The 16,243-nt window shown below is 36.9% G+C and overlaps 2 protein-coding genes across 2 annotated transcripts in view; both read right to left on the minus strand.

The window, feature by feature from the left end:
- Positions 1-3,670: 3,670 nt before the first annotated feature.
- The window catches only part of HEMC (hydroxymethylbilane synthase), an 83,979-nt gene continuing 71,406 nt past the window's right edge, over positions 3,671-16,243 (minus strand). Inside the window, exon 5 of the mRNA XM_089825403.1 lies at positions 3,671-4,109. Coding sequence (XP_089681529.1) covers positions 3,997-4,109 — 113 coding nt within the window. The 3' untranslated portion in view covers positions 3,671-3,996. The remainder of the gene's footprint in view (positions 4,110-16,243) is intronic.
- Positions 5,260-14,696, minus strand: LOC149561872 (uncharacterized). Its single transcript, XM_089824165.1, has 8 exons — positions 13,950-14,696; positions 13,578-13,810; positions 13,310-13,462; positions 12,768-13,168; positions 12,220-12,625; positions 6,180-6,188; positions 5,809-5,902; positions 5,260-5,560 (listed from the first exon to the last, which is right to left on the minus strand). The coding sequence occupies exons 1-8, from the start codon at positions 14,621-14,623 to the stop codon at positions 5,260-5,262; spliced, it is 2,271 nt and encodes a 756-aa protein (XP_089680291.1). The 5' UTR covers positions 14,624-14,696.

Here is a 16,243-nt window from a genome sequence, read left to right on the forward strand (position 1 = left end):
GAGAAAAATGCATTATGCCAAAACTCTAATGTCCAATCAAGAGTGTATCACAACATAACACAAACATACTTTAAATTGTCGCTTGTCAAGCACCACATAAACCTCAACCAAAGACTCTAAGAGTACTCCATAGCTCTAAGATGTTCTCCAATGACATAAAGATACAATCTCCAACTAGTGAACCAACAAATGTGAAAGACCCTTCTGCAGCAATACAATGTAAGGCACCCTCCAACATTTGTAACACTAAAGATCATCCATCACTATGTATTGAATATACAGTCACTACTATAGCTCCCACTAAACATGATACTGAGCTCTCCAAGCATACGACACACCATCCCCCAAACCTGAAAATCATCTAGGCCCACACATCACACCAAGTGAAACCAAAATTTACAAACTAAGGAAATACACCATGCTATAGGATCCCATAACTGACTAAACAAGTACTCATTTATCATTCATCCTCTCACCCCAAACCAGCCACACCAATGCACAAGTGACTATAGACAAGGGCAACTAATAAGTTTGTCCAACACTGAATTAAATCAGGTGCATACAGACAACACACATCTAGGTTATCCTACTGCAATTAAATGGGTGGCCTACCCAACTAACTACATAACTTGTAGATCCAATCATTGCAACATGCAAACCCACTACCACATCGTTGACATGTAAAAATGAGATCTCAAATAGAACAATCATGTAGACAACGTGACTCAAACACCAGATCAAACACATATCTTGCCAATTATGTCCACATTGAGCACCATAGTCTAGGAATCCAAAAAGCATCACCATAGAAATGTTGAGTGAATGGTCATGTACGAACATCCCCATGCAAAGAAAGAATTACACCTCACACAACACATGCATGCATGTAGACCTACAACTATCTCATCCAATAACACCCTAAAGGAACCAAGGTCTAGAAAATAACTCTCCAATAGATCCACAAAAAACCACAACTTTTTCTTTGAGCGTGCAAAACCACTCTGTTCAAGAACAACCATGCACATCCACACCCACTTCTCATTTGGATGATGCAAAAGCCTGAAAACACTAAATAACTAAACCAAGAATAATGGATTGTCATAGATCATCATCACCCTAGATTCTTAAGGAGAATCGATACCAACAAACAAGATTCCAAGCCATGAAAGTACAATCATCCAAATGAAAAACGTAGTACAGGAACTCTAGGCCAACTTGTAGACCAACTCCACAACTACTACTAACATATGCATTTGAGAGAGATAGGCTATCCAGAAGCTTCCAGATCATCCAATGATCAACTGCATGGCCTCTATGCAATTCACGTAACAAAGGAGACACCTTCCAATGCCATGCATCAGGAATTATTCTGTTATCAACCAAGACCTCAGATCAATGTCATTTCAACATGAACAACTCCATTTTCTCTATCTTTGCCATACTTCAAAAAATGTTTGTTGTCCCTTGAAAAATGAAATCAACTACAAGACTTTCACTCATCAAAAGATTAATTATTAGTCAATTCTTTCAAAACAAATTCCTTCAAGCTCTGCAAGCTAAGATATATTAATAGAAGAAATATCGAGAACCAAAAACACTCTGAATGTTCACATGCAACTCACAAAACTAAGCTCTAATACCAATTTGAAGGGAAACAAGAGCATCCCGGAAAGTTATCTGAGATTAGTATGTACATCCAGTAACCAATGGTTTCTTCAATAGCTTCTAATAAGTAAATACATGTACATACTACTATGTCATAAAAGTGGAAACAGAATACTTGATTTGTCATGATTTAAGCCTTAAAGGAAAGTGATTACAATTAATCTAACAAATTTCAGCAACGTTAAAACATACATATTTAATATTCTAGAAACATAAAACTAGAAGAATGGGACATGATAGAAAACACAGAAGTACACATGGGGAAAATCTTTCCATGTAAAAAACCCCACACTAAAAAACATCAAGCTTATGTACTTTTCAACAAGTTAAAATACATTTTCAGCCTTCATGTGGAGATTTACATATTGCTCCAACCTAGAGAAAATTTGACAGCATAACTTTGTGTAATGAAATCCCCATCTCTCTCTCTCTCACATCTCTTCAGCAACACATTGTATTTATAGAATTTTGAATGGTTTTTAAAGCATCTGCATTCAATGTATTTACAACCTATTAGAAACTTCATTTGTGCACAATTCTTGCATAAAAACAAATCCAAGAGAATATGCCAAAAAGGTAAACTTTCTGATTTTGGTTCGAAGTCTATCCTTGTAGAAGATTTGGTCTCATTTAGCATCTTTCCAAAAATGCATAAATAATTGACCAATAAAATATCCTAAGGTTGAGTCACCTTATCCCAACAAACTTATGTCAGAAACACATCTTCAGATCACATTGTTATCATACTACTCATTTGGAGGTTGGTGCCTCCTGTGCAGATTGGAAGGTTGGAGCCTCTCATTAAAGAAGATTGGTGTCTTTGCTAGGTTGGTGCTTAGTGCTGGGTGATAGTTGTCTTCAGTGGGATCGTGCCTACATATCATCAAGATGGCAGATGCCTACAAAATATGTAAGAAGTTTTTGTACAAGCAATATTTGTTGTGGTTTTTTTCGTATGAGTCTCCATGTATCATGTGTCTCTTATATATGTGGATTTTGCAATTGATTTACTGCAATATTAAAGTTTACTTAATTAAAAATAGTCATTCCCAACCCACCAGTATAATGTGTTCCATTAACTCAATTTGGTTTCATGACTTAATTCTCTTTTTATCCCCATGTAATTATGTCAGTCATTTTTTCTTATTAGCTGTATCTTTTGTACATTTTCAAAATCTTATTACAAAACTATTGCTGTCAAAATAACAATACCAAAAAACTCCATGAATATACAGAGGTACTAAGATTACAATCAAAATAAAAAATGCCCCACATACCACCTCCGTAGTATCTGAAAGGAACTGAAGCTGCATTAGAGGGCTTTTTTGGTTATTGTATCTATGAAAAGGTTAGATAATCAATTTCCAAGTATCTTGTGTACATTTTGAAAATCTTATTGCAAAACTATTGCTGTCAAAATAACAATACCAAAAAACTCCATGAATATACAGAGGTCCTAAGATTACAATCAAAATTTAAAATGCCCCACATACCACCTCCGTAGTATCTGAAAGGAACTGAAGCTGCATTAGAGGGCTTATTTTGCTATTGTATCTATGAAAAGGTTAGATAATCAATTTCCAAGGCACTCACCCATCCATCCACTCATCACACACAGCTCGCCAAATTTCTAACAATATGTGAGCGCACAGAATACACCTGCTAACAAACTATCTAGTTTTGAAGAAAAAGCAGATAATCATAATCAGTAGCAGCTCTATTCTAAAAAACATAATGATTTTAAAATAGCATCACTTTTTAGTTGTTAAATTTCTATGATTTAACAATCAAATCATTATTCAACTAAACGATTGTGTACAGCTTTCACCTTTACCTGCCCCCAAGAGCAAAAGTGTGAAACTCCATTCCTTAAAATGTGGTGGGATTCTTCATTGAGAATTATGGCAATTCATTTTAAAATAGAGAGGTCAATACTTATATATGGGCCTAAAATATTTGTAATACCAATTATTTTAAAATAAACAAGATTAGGGCATACTATACATGACTTAATTAGACAAAATATCATAAACATTTTCAACTTACAACAGCAATTGTTATAATGTGCCAATGTGCAGCACACAAATTCAGAATCATAGAAGATACAAAAACATTTTAACACTCGTTTGAAATAAAGCTTCCATAAATAAGATTTGTTGGGATCAAAAGAAGACTGTTAACTATTTAAACTTATAAATAAGCCAAGGACAATTAAAGGAAAAAGATCCCTCTATATACTTCAAGAGCTGGCATAAGAAGAATGAATGCCGGGCTTCAGCCTCTATAAACTCTGTGTCCAAAAATAATAATATTTCACTTATAAACTGGATATTACCAATTGAAAAATGATGGCCCGGCCTTTTCAAGTAGCTCTTTCCCTGCATCTATTCCCATGGAAACCATGTCCTCGTATACATATCGCCCTTTTCTTGAAGTCTCAAGCACTACAAAATAAACATTAAAGATATTAGAAACAATCTTATTCGTTACTGGACTTACTTTTAAACAAGAGAGGGATGACATTATATGCATCTGCAGGTAATAGTTCATTTAATATTTATTTTTTAAATAAATTTGGCCAAAAGAGGACTAAAACTCCTCTAATCATATCCAAATTACTAATTGCCATGCACAAACCATCTGATCATAACAAAATCCCTTCATCAAAAACTAGATTCAAAACTACATAGTTTAATAACTAGAAAGCATGCTCAAATATTGAATCAAAAACATGTGGCATTATAGTTACATTGTAAGATAACAGAAGGTAATAGGGAATACCTTTTTAATGGTGCTAAGAACAGTAGAAAGTCTCGTTACCAATTAAACACATCTTGAGAACCCATAACCATTATAACTCAATTTGGTGGCAAAATTTGGGTTATAATTATGCTACGTTAGTAGTTATGCTAACACCAATGAACTAACTCTCTCTCTCTCTCTCTCTCATGAAGTGAGCTTTCTTCATCTGCATCATTATAAACTTGTCTCAAATTCTACTTCCCTTTGCATGGCCTTCCTAGATAACTCAGCAAAAAATACACAAATGGTATTGACTGATGAATAATGTAACACAAGAGCACCACTGCATCTGCCTGTTGAACATATGCATAACAGTTCAAGTTTTTCAAAATGCAACTATAGAGTTTCCCATCCCAATTCCTATCAAAGTGGTTAGTGTTCAACTCTTCTCCATCATTGCAGCTGTTTAATTTTAAAATTTGATGCTTACCAATGCACTAGTTGACACTGTAAGAAGGATCACAGGCATTACATCAACAGTTCAACATCCTAATCTATCTTCTGTTATACTGACATTACCCAATATGTTGAAATTGGATTATAGGCATTTGCAGGAAGATTTCCATGGAGACTGTACACAAACTCACAGCTATCTTGGAGTTTTCTCTTTTGACAAACATACATGTTCTTGTCAAGCCCTAGACACATCTTACATCATCCTTTAGTTGGAAAGGAATCGCTTATTAAAGGAGAAATAAATAAATCAGTAGTCATATGAAATTTGAATTGATTTCTTGTTAGAATCCAACTGTAGCACAAAATTTAGAATGACACTATTATAATAAGATTTCTTCAATGCTTCACTTCATGATTAGACTGCTTCAGACCCTGGCAGTCCAAGCAAGCAAAACTAAATGTTAAGACTTCTTTGCTCCTACACAACCAGATAGCCATGTACCAGGTTCTGCATGAACCCTGGCCAAACTTGAACCAGTCTCGACCAGATCTTGATCCCCTTAATGGTCTGGCTTTGATTTGCCCATGGTCCTGCGTTGGGCCTCTAGATTTGAACCGGGTACATAAGAACATACCCAAGTTGAATCCAGGAGCCCAAGCCAAATACAAAGGCCCAAAGGAAGAAATCCACTGAAGCCTGAGACCCAGAAAAAGTGTTTTTTAAGGAAACAAAATATTGAAAAACTCAAACTTGAGAAACAGCTTTCCTTAGTCTCAGTCAAGAATGAGAAGCATGGAGCTTCTATATAATGTCATTTGCATGGTGCAGCTAGTGAGAGTGACACCAGCATGGCCTGCCTTTAATGAACCAGCTGATGACATTGATGTTCTCAATGAAGAGCAATATGATGATTACAACATTTGATGTGTTAATGCCTTAGTTACTGGTTCTCTCCTGGCATGCCGGATGCGGATGCAGATGCACTCCAGAGGTGCCCAGAAAGCACAGAACAGGCCTTCTGGATACGCTGTGGAGACACTGGAGAGCATCCACAGAGCATCTCAATATGAATTTTCCTTGCTTACTATTGATTTGACCTGAGGTTTGTCATTTTAATGACAGAACACAACTGCAATCTGAGGTGCCATCAGGGTTATGTCCGATTCATCTACTTAGCAACCCAGTATAAGGGTTATCATCACAATTGACAGTACCAAGCCTAATCACTCACCATTAGAGGGCTATTCGCAGCAGTCCCACTACTCAACGTTCTTTATTGAAGGGCGATAATTAAAAGAAAGAAGCAACTATTTACCTGGGACTCCTGCAAGCACAGATTTGAATTAGAGTCACAGAACATGTGCTGCAGCATCCAGTCTGATCACACTGAATGCTCATGGTGCAGGCAGTTTAGCAATCAGGTTTGAGGGTTAAACTGCCTCAAACACTAGCTCTGTTCTTAACTATTTTCTTCCAGACAGAGCTATACTACCTACAGCAGTCCCTTACACGTTTGCATGGATTTTCTGATTCACATTGAAATCATGAACATAGAAGTATATGACATGATTTATTAGTTATTTAAATATTTGTGAACTATCAATTAGCATTTGATATTTATCTTGATCAATGATGAAGTATCATACTATCAAATGACTTAGTTTTGTATTTTTTTTGCATTTCTTTGTATGTGTGTGTGTGTGTGTGTGTGTGTGTGTGTGTGTAGATAGATAGATAAACGCATCCAAAACTCCCAAAAAAAAATCGTGCATCCGTGCACCTGATTTTCACACCTGCATCCATGCCCAAACCCACATCAGCAACTTAGGTAGATGTAACTACAATCCACTTTGATTTATCTTTAACATTTGAAAATGTCATTGAGTTATTAATTATCAATTGTCTTCTATAATTAATTTTGTACATATTTTGCAAATAATGTATATTTCTATACATATATATGACCAAATGCCAGCCATACCAAACCCAGGGGAGAAAACAATTAACTGCCAAACCTGGACTGACAACATAGCCAAAAAGATTGTTTATTTCTACCTTTTTTTAAGAATTTGAACAATACTATTTTTGCCTGATTGACACATAACAAATTGGGTACTAAAGGAAAAGCAATTGCACAGTTATAGCTCTGTACAATTCTTTACTACAAATACAAGATGATGCAAACAGTATAAGCTATGCCACTGAGTCTGGGAATCCAAAAGTTGGCTAAAGCTTAAAAAAATCTCTGGCTTATCATAAAAAATTAAAAAACAACAATGTATCATAGGTCCTGAAAAAGAAAAACCAAAGTGTGAGGACTTGAAATTGCACTTATTTGATATTTGGGCAATCAAACAGCTCAACATCTCTTCACACAGTCCCATATTCTACTACTATATTACACCAAAACTCAAAGGATCAAAATGGCTTATGCTACCAAAACTGTGCTGAAGTCCATTCCAGGAAATTATACTCAAGTGGCACAGAAACAAATTTCAGTCCTGAATGCCAAATTATTAACTCAAGCTTGTGCTCTACTTCAAATCTAAGTTGCCAGTACAAGTTTGGGTACGAGTAGAAGAATCAAAGAAACGTGAATCAGAATTGGATCGGAATCGGCAAGGCCGAATCGAATCGTGAATCGGCAATGAATCGGCAAATTTGAAAAAACCCTTTAAATTTAAAGATTTTAACAATTTAAAACTTATTTCATGCACCCTTTATTGAATATAACTTAAGCACACTATAACATCATCAAATAGAAGTTAAAACTTAACATACATAAACATGGAACATAAAATCCATCACATACGTAACTATGTTATCTAAAATGTAAATTGTAGGCTAGCTGAAGTATATAGAAATCAAATGATCATAATGATTTAAATCATAGAATGTATGTAAGATGATCCATAAGACATCAAATCATAAATGTATGTAAGAATCTAAGATGAAGATCCATGAAAGTTTGAAACATATGTCTATCAATGATTCAGTATCAAGATCTGTAAACAAAATATAAAAACAAGGCTCCAGCTCAAGCCTCAGGCTCATAGTCATCATCATCCTCAACATCATCCTCAAGCTCGGCTACAGCCTCAGCCTCAGCCTCTGAGTATCCAGTCTGCCTAGTAGCAAGGCGTCTAATGTAGGTCCTAGAGGACTGTCGAGCCATATCTCCCGCATATAAGATGGGCTCACGAACGTCGCTAGGGCCTGTGTCTGTGCGTGCACGTGTGCGTCTACCAATGCCTGAAGAACGTGCTCTAGCTGCCTCAGCCTCTATATCCACCTGGTCAATCCACGCACGGTCTTCCTCAGTGAAGACTGGATCTACAACCTCTGTGAGCCACTCTGATTCTGGATCAATCTCCTCCAGAATGATCGGAGAGGAGTGAATGCCCAAAATCTGTCTGATCCTAAGACGGAGGTTGTAATGAACGAAGACAAGATCATTCAACCTCTGCACTGTCAACCTGTTTCTCGTCTTTGAGTGGATGTGCTCGAACATGGACCAACTGCGCTCACATCCAAAAGCGCTGCTTGGCTGACTCAGAATACGAATGGCAATTTTTTGAAGTTTTGGGGTTGTGGCCCCAAACATTTGCCACCATCTATCTAAAATAAGGGAAAATAAAAATAATTAGTCTCATTTACAAATTACAAATTACAAGTTAACTCTAAAATTACTAAGTTACACGGGTACCCCTCCCCCCCCTCCGAACCTCGAACTGGTTCGAACCGGTTCGAGATTCGGGTCCGGTTCGACCACGGTTCGCCTAGGGTTCGATTTTCGAATCCTGGTTTGAACCATGGTTCGAACCCAGGCGGACCAGGCTGGGAAAATCGAACCAAGTTCGAACCCAGCCAAGAACCCGCCCACGGACGCGAAATTAAAGTTATTTATTTGCATTTTTTAATAATTTTTGGGGTCCACGTACCCTAAAAAGGTGTTATGAATTGGTTTTTTGCTCTCTCATAGTCATTTGTTGTTTCTAAATAGGTTGTTTTGCCTTGAAGGAGAGCACATAAGTTATTGAGCAAGCATCCGGTTGTGCAAGGAGGAGTTTGAAGATTGACTTGTTGGTGTTCTTGAAGTGTTTGTGCATCATTTATACACATTTGCAAACTTGCAATGGCTGGAAAAGGACCAAGAGGTAAGATCTTATTCCATTTACTATTGTTTTATTCTAGTTTTTCCATTTTTTTTTCATTTCTCTTTCAATCTTCATATGTTCTAAGTTCTTGAATCTTTTCCATTATTTCAAAATTCGTCATTTTCTTGCATATAGATTATGAACATATATCTAATTAGTAATTTATTGCCATAGGGAAAGGTTCGAAAGTAATGTCATCTACCTCTTCATCAATAGGCAACACCGAACAAAGAATGGAAACCAACTCTGATTCTCCTCTATGGAAGTATGTAGACATTATAAAACCCATTCCAGGAGGTGGTGCATTCCGTTGGAGATGTCGAGGATGTGATGTAGAAAGAAATAATTCTTATTATCGTGTGGTAGGCCATCTATGTGGTTATACTGGAAGAGGAGTCAAGAAATGCCCTGGCAAAAATGGTGTCCCTATACCAAATCACACCGTGTTAAAATATATTGAAGAGCATGAGGCAGCAGAAGAGAGAAGGACACATGGCAATAGAACTCGATACTAGTAGCAATAAAAGTAAAAAAGCTAAGGGAATGCAGCCCCCCTCAGATGTTATTGTACAAGACCATCCCTTCTTCAATACTACAATGGACATTGACACTGAATCTGTCCCCATTGTACACAAAAGAAAGGGGCCAATAGAAACTTCTTTTCAAAACAAGGCTCGGGATATTGCTGACATTAAGGTGGGAAGATGCCTCTATGCAAATGGGTTGTCTTTTAATGTTGTCCACTCTCTGTTTTGGAAGGACATGTTGAGGGGTGCCAATGAAGCTCCAAAAGGGTATTGTGGCCCCGGTTATGAGAAAGTGCGCACCACCTTGTTGGATGATGAGGTCCAACGGGTTGAAAATCAATTGAAGCCCATAAGGGACTCATGGGTTGAGACAGGGGTGACAATTGTTTCAGATGGCTGGAAGGATTCTAGGAACCGTCCCTTGATCAATGTCCTTGCGGTGTCCCCTAAAGGGGCAATGTTTCTGAAAGCGGTGGATTGTGAGGGCAAAGTAAAAGATGGGCCATTTATTGCTGATATCTTAATTGAGGCCATTGAACAAGTGGGTGCAAGAAACGTTGTCCAAGTCATAATGGACAATGCAAAGAATTGTAGAGCAGCAGGTTTGTTGGTTGAATCATGATATCCACATATCTTTTGGACACCTTGTGCAGTCCATTCACTCAATCTTATGCTACAAAAGATTGGGAACCAAATTGAGTGGATCAAAACAGTGTATGAAGAGGCCGAGGACATACAAATGTTTGTCACAAACCACCACATGACTCAATCTCTTTTCAGGAACTACTCAAAATTGGAGCTATTGAAGGTAAATGAACTTGAACTCAAATTAGTAATTTAATTTTTAATATTTGACAATTTCTGATTTTTCATATTTTACTTGTGCAATTGCCAATGTGTATACTTTTCTTAGTTTTCTAAAATATGTATCTAATAGTTGTTTTTTGCTCTAATTTATGTCACAGGTTGCTGAGACCCATTTTGCATCACATATAATCGTCTTAAGACGACTTGTGCAAGTGAAAGATGCACTTCAAGGTATGGTAATCAGCAACAATTGGGGTGTATAGAAGCAAAAGAACACTGAAAGGGCAAACAAAATAAAGGATAGGCTATTGGCTGACTCATGGTGGGAACGTGTGGAATATCTCCTTAAGATCACCGAGCCCATTATGAGCATGCTTAGGTACACTGACATGCATAGGCCTTGCCTTGGAGAGATCTATGATGGCATAGACTCAATGATTGAGAAGATCAGGCAAGTTATAAATGAGCAGGAGCAAGATCCGCAAGAGACCTTTTTCAAACAAGTGCAAAAAAATTATTGATGAAAGATGGAACAAAATGACCACTCCATTACATTTGCTTGCCTATGCCTTGACCCCCAAATACTATAGCTCACAATATTGTGATCTACCAGGAAGGTTGCCACCATACAGAGATATGGAAGTGTCTGACGGGTACCAAGCAGCATTTAGAAGAATATTTGCTGATGATGATATAAGAGATGTAATCATGGATGAGTTCATAGCATTTGTCAATGCTAGAGGTCTAAGTAATGATGCTCTTCGTCATCGGTTCAAGAAGCATGCTCATGGTTGGTGGTACCTCCATGGCCAAAAATTCCGAAAATTGCAGCCCCTTGCAATCAAAGTTATATCACAAGTAAGTTTTATTTTTTTTTTTAAATTAGCTCACTTTATCTTCAAAAGAATTTTTTAATAAGATTGAATTAATTCCTTTTTAATTGCCTACCCTATGTTGTCTTTATAGGTTGCTAGTTCTTCTGCATCAGAAAGAAATTGGAGCACCTATTCTTTCATCCACTCGGTGAAGCGCAATAGGTTGCAATCAAAAAAAGCCGAGAACCTGGTATTTGTGCATAACAACTTGCGCCTTCTTTCACACAAGAGTCAAGAATACAAAGAAGGGGAGACAAAGAAGTGAGATGTAGATGCAGAGATTGCGGACTTGGATGCTTCCACTGGTGCGCTTACAATTGATGATTTTGATAACTTTGATGCCAATACCATTGTTGATTCTGCTGCTGATCCCATTGGCCTTGGTGCAAGTAATAGCGTAGGCGAAGAAGGAGATGAAAAAGAAGATGAAGAAGAAGAAGATGAATATGAAGAAGATGAAGATGAAGAATGAAGAACTTAGAACTAGAAATTCAGAATTTTAATAGATTTTCATTCTATTAGTTACTGTTAAACATTGAACGTGAAACAATGACACTTGAACTTGATATTTTAAATGTTTTGAATCTTTCATCTTTGATGTTGAAGTTGATTGAATTATGTTACTATATGATGGTATGCTCACCATGATACATTGATATGTTATTGTTTATGCTGTTTTAAAGTTTTAAATGTGTTTATGGTACTATGTTACATTCTAATTTTAACTCATGCTTCATAAAAATATATATATATATATATATATATATATATATATATATATATATATATATTTATAATTTTTACATTTTTTGTACTAACAAACCCAAACGAATCCAAACCCCTTTCCAAAATTTCGTCGAACTAGCGAACCGGTTCTCGAACCCGAACCCAGAACCGAACCACGAACCGGCAACTTAGTAAAATTACATAATCAACTTTAAGTTTAGAATCTAGATTCATGAACATTGAATATATTATTTAATTTTTACCTGGCTGTATTGTTTCCCGAGCATCTATGGCTACCCTGCTAGAGAAAAGTGGCCCTTCTTTATTATTGAACTTATCAAGCTCAATAATTGCAGCACTGCTATCCTCATCAGTACTCAACCTCTGGATCACTGTATATAATCCGGTGAGAACCTCCTCATCCGCCTTGAAGTCAGGACGGAAACGAAATGCCGAATTCAAAAAGTAAGCTGCTGCATGGATGGGTCTGTGGAGTTGATTTTGCCATCTCCTATCAATGATGTCCCAAATAGGGGCGTACTTCTCCTGCACTCCTGCATACTGAGCTCTAATGGCCTCCTTGGCCCTATCCATGCCCTCATATATGTAGCCCATAGAGGGCTTCTCCCCATCAACAGTTCGTAGGAGAGATACAAGGGGCTCAGTGGCCTACATATAAAGTAAAACAAAAATTTGAGTCAAAACTTAAACATAGAATAATTCAATAATATAACTTAAGGTAAAACTAAATCATTAAACAATTAGCATAGTAAACTGTAAAATATTAAATGTTAAATTGCAATAAAATTACCTTAAGGATTTCTCTAGCAAGTTTCCAAAAACCATCATCATCAAATATGCAATCCACCACATCTATCCCTGCAGTGGTCGTAGCATAGGAAGATGAAATCCACTCCCGCCCAACAAACATGCTCCTCAAATCATCCCTTGATGTCAACAAGGACTGCAAGGTGATGAAATTCGAGGCAAACCTCATGATCCCTAGACGAGCTAACTCTTTGTCTCCTGTGTACTTCCTCATTGTGCTAAGGACAAATGAATGATTATAAATAAACTTGCATATGTTTTTTGCCCTTTCCACACATGACTTGACCCACTCAAGTTTGCCAATTTCCTCCAACATGAGGTCAAGGCAGTGGGCTGCACAAGGGGACCAAAATATGGTGGGGTGCCTCTCCATCAAAAGTTTGCCTACAACAATTTTAAGATAATTAGAAATTCAAATTTCAAACATGTTAGAACTTAGGAAACTTAAAAATTCTAAGTTAGAATTAGAAAAAGTTCAAAATTCAAATAAATTTATTTTCAAAACTTAAAAATTTAAAAGTTTACCTGCAGCAACATAACTTGCTGCATTATCCGTCACCACTTGCACCACATGTTGTTCCCCCACCTCTGCTATAACTTCCTCAATAACCTCACATAAGTATGTGGCGTTTTTTACATGAGCAGAAGCATCAATGGATTTGAGGAACATGGTATATCCTACAAGTAACAAAACAACGAATTATAATTACTATTAGCAATCAACAAATCAAAATTTGAAATAGTCAATCACGATTCAAAATTATGTATGTAGGAAAGTAGAATGATCAATCACCTCCACAGGATACAAGAAAATTGAGGAATGTTCTTCCCCTCCTATCTGTCCAACCATCAGTCATGATGGTGCAACCCTTTTCGATCCACTCCTTTCGGTTGTCCTCAAGCTCATGCCTCATATCCTCAACCATTTCCTCTAGGAGGTATCCACTCAACTCAACCTCAGTTGGGGCTTTAAACCCCGGCCCACAAATGGTAACTGCATCTATCATGTTCTGCCAATAAGGAGTCCTGTCACAAATAGATAATGATATTGATTAGAAATTTAGATGTCAAAAACTAAAATCATAAAACAAGTAGATATAATTAAAGTTTTACTTTTACTTTTAACTTTAACTTTGAAGATAACAAAGAAAAAAGAATCAATTACCTGGCTGCAATAAATGGAATGTTGCAAAAGTACCAGAATTTGCAAATCTCTTTTCTGGCAGCATCATGAATCTCCTCGTTCAAACCCATGCCCTCAAGTGTGGGTTGGGAGCCAGGAGTAGTGCGAGGCACAAAGTAACTATCCATTCTGTTTTTCCGCACTCTAGGCCGCAATAGGTTGGTGTTGGACTCTGTCTCAGTATGAGACCGACTACCACTAACACTCACATGAGCACTAGCACTAGGATGAAAAGGAGGCCTAGAAGAACCCTCTCCAACACAACCTACGGATGCGGAAGCTGATGCAGATGCACTTGCAGATGTAGATGCGGTTGCGGATGTGGGAGCACGGGAGCCAATACCTCTTAACCCTTCAAGTTGCATTTTCTTAGTCAACTTGTCTTGTTCAATTTTTTCTAATGCCACTAAACAAGTACATTTTGCCTCAGCGGTTTGATGAGTGCAAACTGTGACATCATGGCCAGGTATGCCAGCAATGTGGTATTTCAATCTATAGATACCTCTCGAATTTATTTTTTCTTTGCAAAATATACATTTTGTTTGATATTTGGTTCTCCCAAGAAACTCTTCATTATATTTCCAGCATTCATCTTTTTTACCCATTGTGGAAATTGGAAAATGAAAGCAAAGGGCTGCTGCAATAAAAAAATTCATGTAAAAAATCAAAGTTTGCAACTAATAAACAAAAATTACAAAACAACAAACCCTAGTTTGCAATTTAGTAAAAATAAAAAACATTCAAGATTTGCAAATGAACACTAAAAAAATTTAACAAAAAATGCATACTACACTAACATGCAAAAAAAAAACCAACACTTACCTCTTGCAAATGAGTTGAGGAGAGTTGATATTGACTCCTTAATGCTCCCAATGCAATTTATGGCCTCCCCAGATGGACTTCTGATCTCTTTGGTGCTCTTCCTTCTTGCCGGTTGGAAACCTATGGATTCTCTTTTCTCTTCTTCTCTCTCACTCTTCCTCTCTTCTACTCATACTAAGCAAATAGAAGGCTCTTTAGGGTTATAACAAAGAGGAAAGTCAACTTAGAAAGCAAATAAAACATGTGTTTTTTTTTTTAAATTGAACTTTCTATCCTTGCTGCCGAGGCCGATTTCTGGAGATTCACGATGGCGATTTTGGCGATTTTTGCCATGAATCGCCGATTTTGGCGATTCAGGTGATTCACAGGAAAAAATCGCCACCAACGATTTCCAATTCCAAAAAAATCGGGAGCCATGAATCTTATCGCAATTTCGGCGATTTCATGGCGATTTTTGGAACTATGACGAGAATCATATACGTGGTTATATGCAACTTTATTTGGCCCTTGGCAATGTAGGTTTGAATATGTATTTATATTATTATGTTATTTAATTTACAAAAAAATATATATATACAGAATTGTAAAAATAAATACATTTGAAAGTATGATACCTCGTCATTGATCAATGTCAAATGCCAAAATGGTATTATAAAGATAAATATTAAATGCCAATTGATAGTTCAGAATTTCAATATTATGTCATGTGGCATATGTCTAACTTCACAATTCAAATGAAAATTATTATAGTTACAAAATTGACAATGAAATAAAAATAACTGTCTTGTATCTTCATCAATCATCAAAGGGATGGCCAGAAGTCTTCGGGACGACCAGGGGACTCCTAGTTAGAAGCACCCTGCCTGTCCCTAATCTGTACAGAACTTCAGAAACATTTCTAGGATGGCTCCCAGAGTGATCAGGGACATAGAGGTTGGCCAAGAGTCCCCAGGACAGGCAGGGGACCCGTGGCCGTCCCAGGGACTGCTGGCCATCCCCTATGGCCCAGGCCACTATTGGACAGACAGTTCCTAAAAAAACACAACTTTTTTTAATTTTAAAAAGGCTGGCCAGGCCCAAAAGGATACCCAAACCACTTTAAACAATACCAAAACCTAATATATGCTTAAAACAACCAAAAAGAAGAACAAAATTCATTTGCAAAGGAGAAAAGTAGCAAGAGAAGGAGCATCTGATCAAGGAGTCAACAGCAATTGAAAGAAGAGAATAGGGCGTCAAATCTACTTGAATTAGACTCTTACACCGACTATATGCTGATTATGGAAAATGATATATTATTATGTTTTCTTAGTTCTATTTTTATTGTTTATAATTAATGTCATTTCATAGTTGAAACTTGGAGCCTTTGGGCATTTTTGTTACAATTCGAATATATATGCATGCTCATTGACAACGAAAGTTTCTAAAAAGATGAATCACTTCTCCAAATCCTT

The sequence above is a fragment of the Cupressus sempervirens genome, chromosome 4 (genome assembly GCF_028749045.1).
Source record: "Cupressus sempervirens isolate cs-2001-9-10 chromosome 4, ASM2874904v1, whole genome shotgun sequence".
Taxonomy (NCBI): Eukaryota; Viridiplantae; Streptophyta; class Pinopsida; order Cupressales; family Cupressaceae; genus Cupressus; species Cupressus sempervirens.

Excerpts from the sequence above, each read along its gene's own strand:
- LOC149561872 (XM_089824165.1), bottom strand. The coding sequence starts at position 14,623 with ATGAATTTTTTTATTGCAGCAGCCCTTTGCTTTCATTTTCCAATTTCC. Across the intron at positions 13,811-13,949 it reads ATTCCATTTATTGCAGCCAG|GACTCCTTATTGGCAGAACA; the intron begins GTAATTGATTCT and ends TATTTGTGACAG. Across the intron at positions 13,169-13,309 it reads AGCAAGTTATGTTGCTGCAG|GCAAACTTTTGATGGAGAGG; the intron begins GTAAACTTTTAA and ends AAATTGTTGTAG.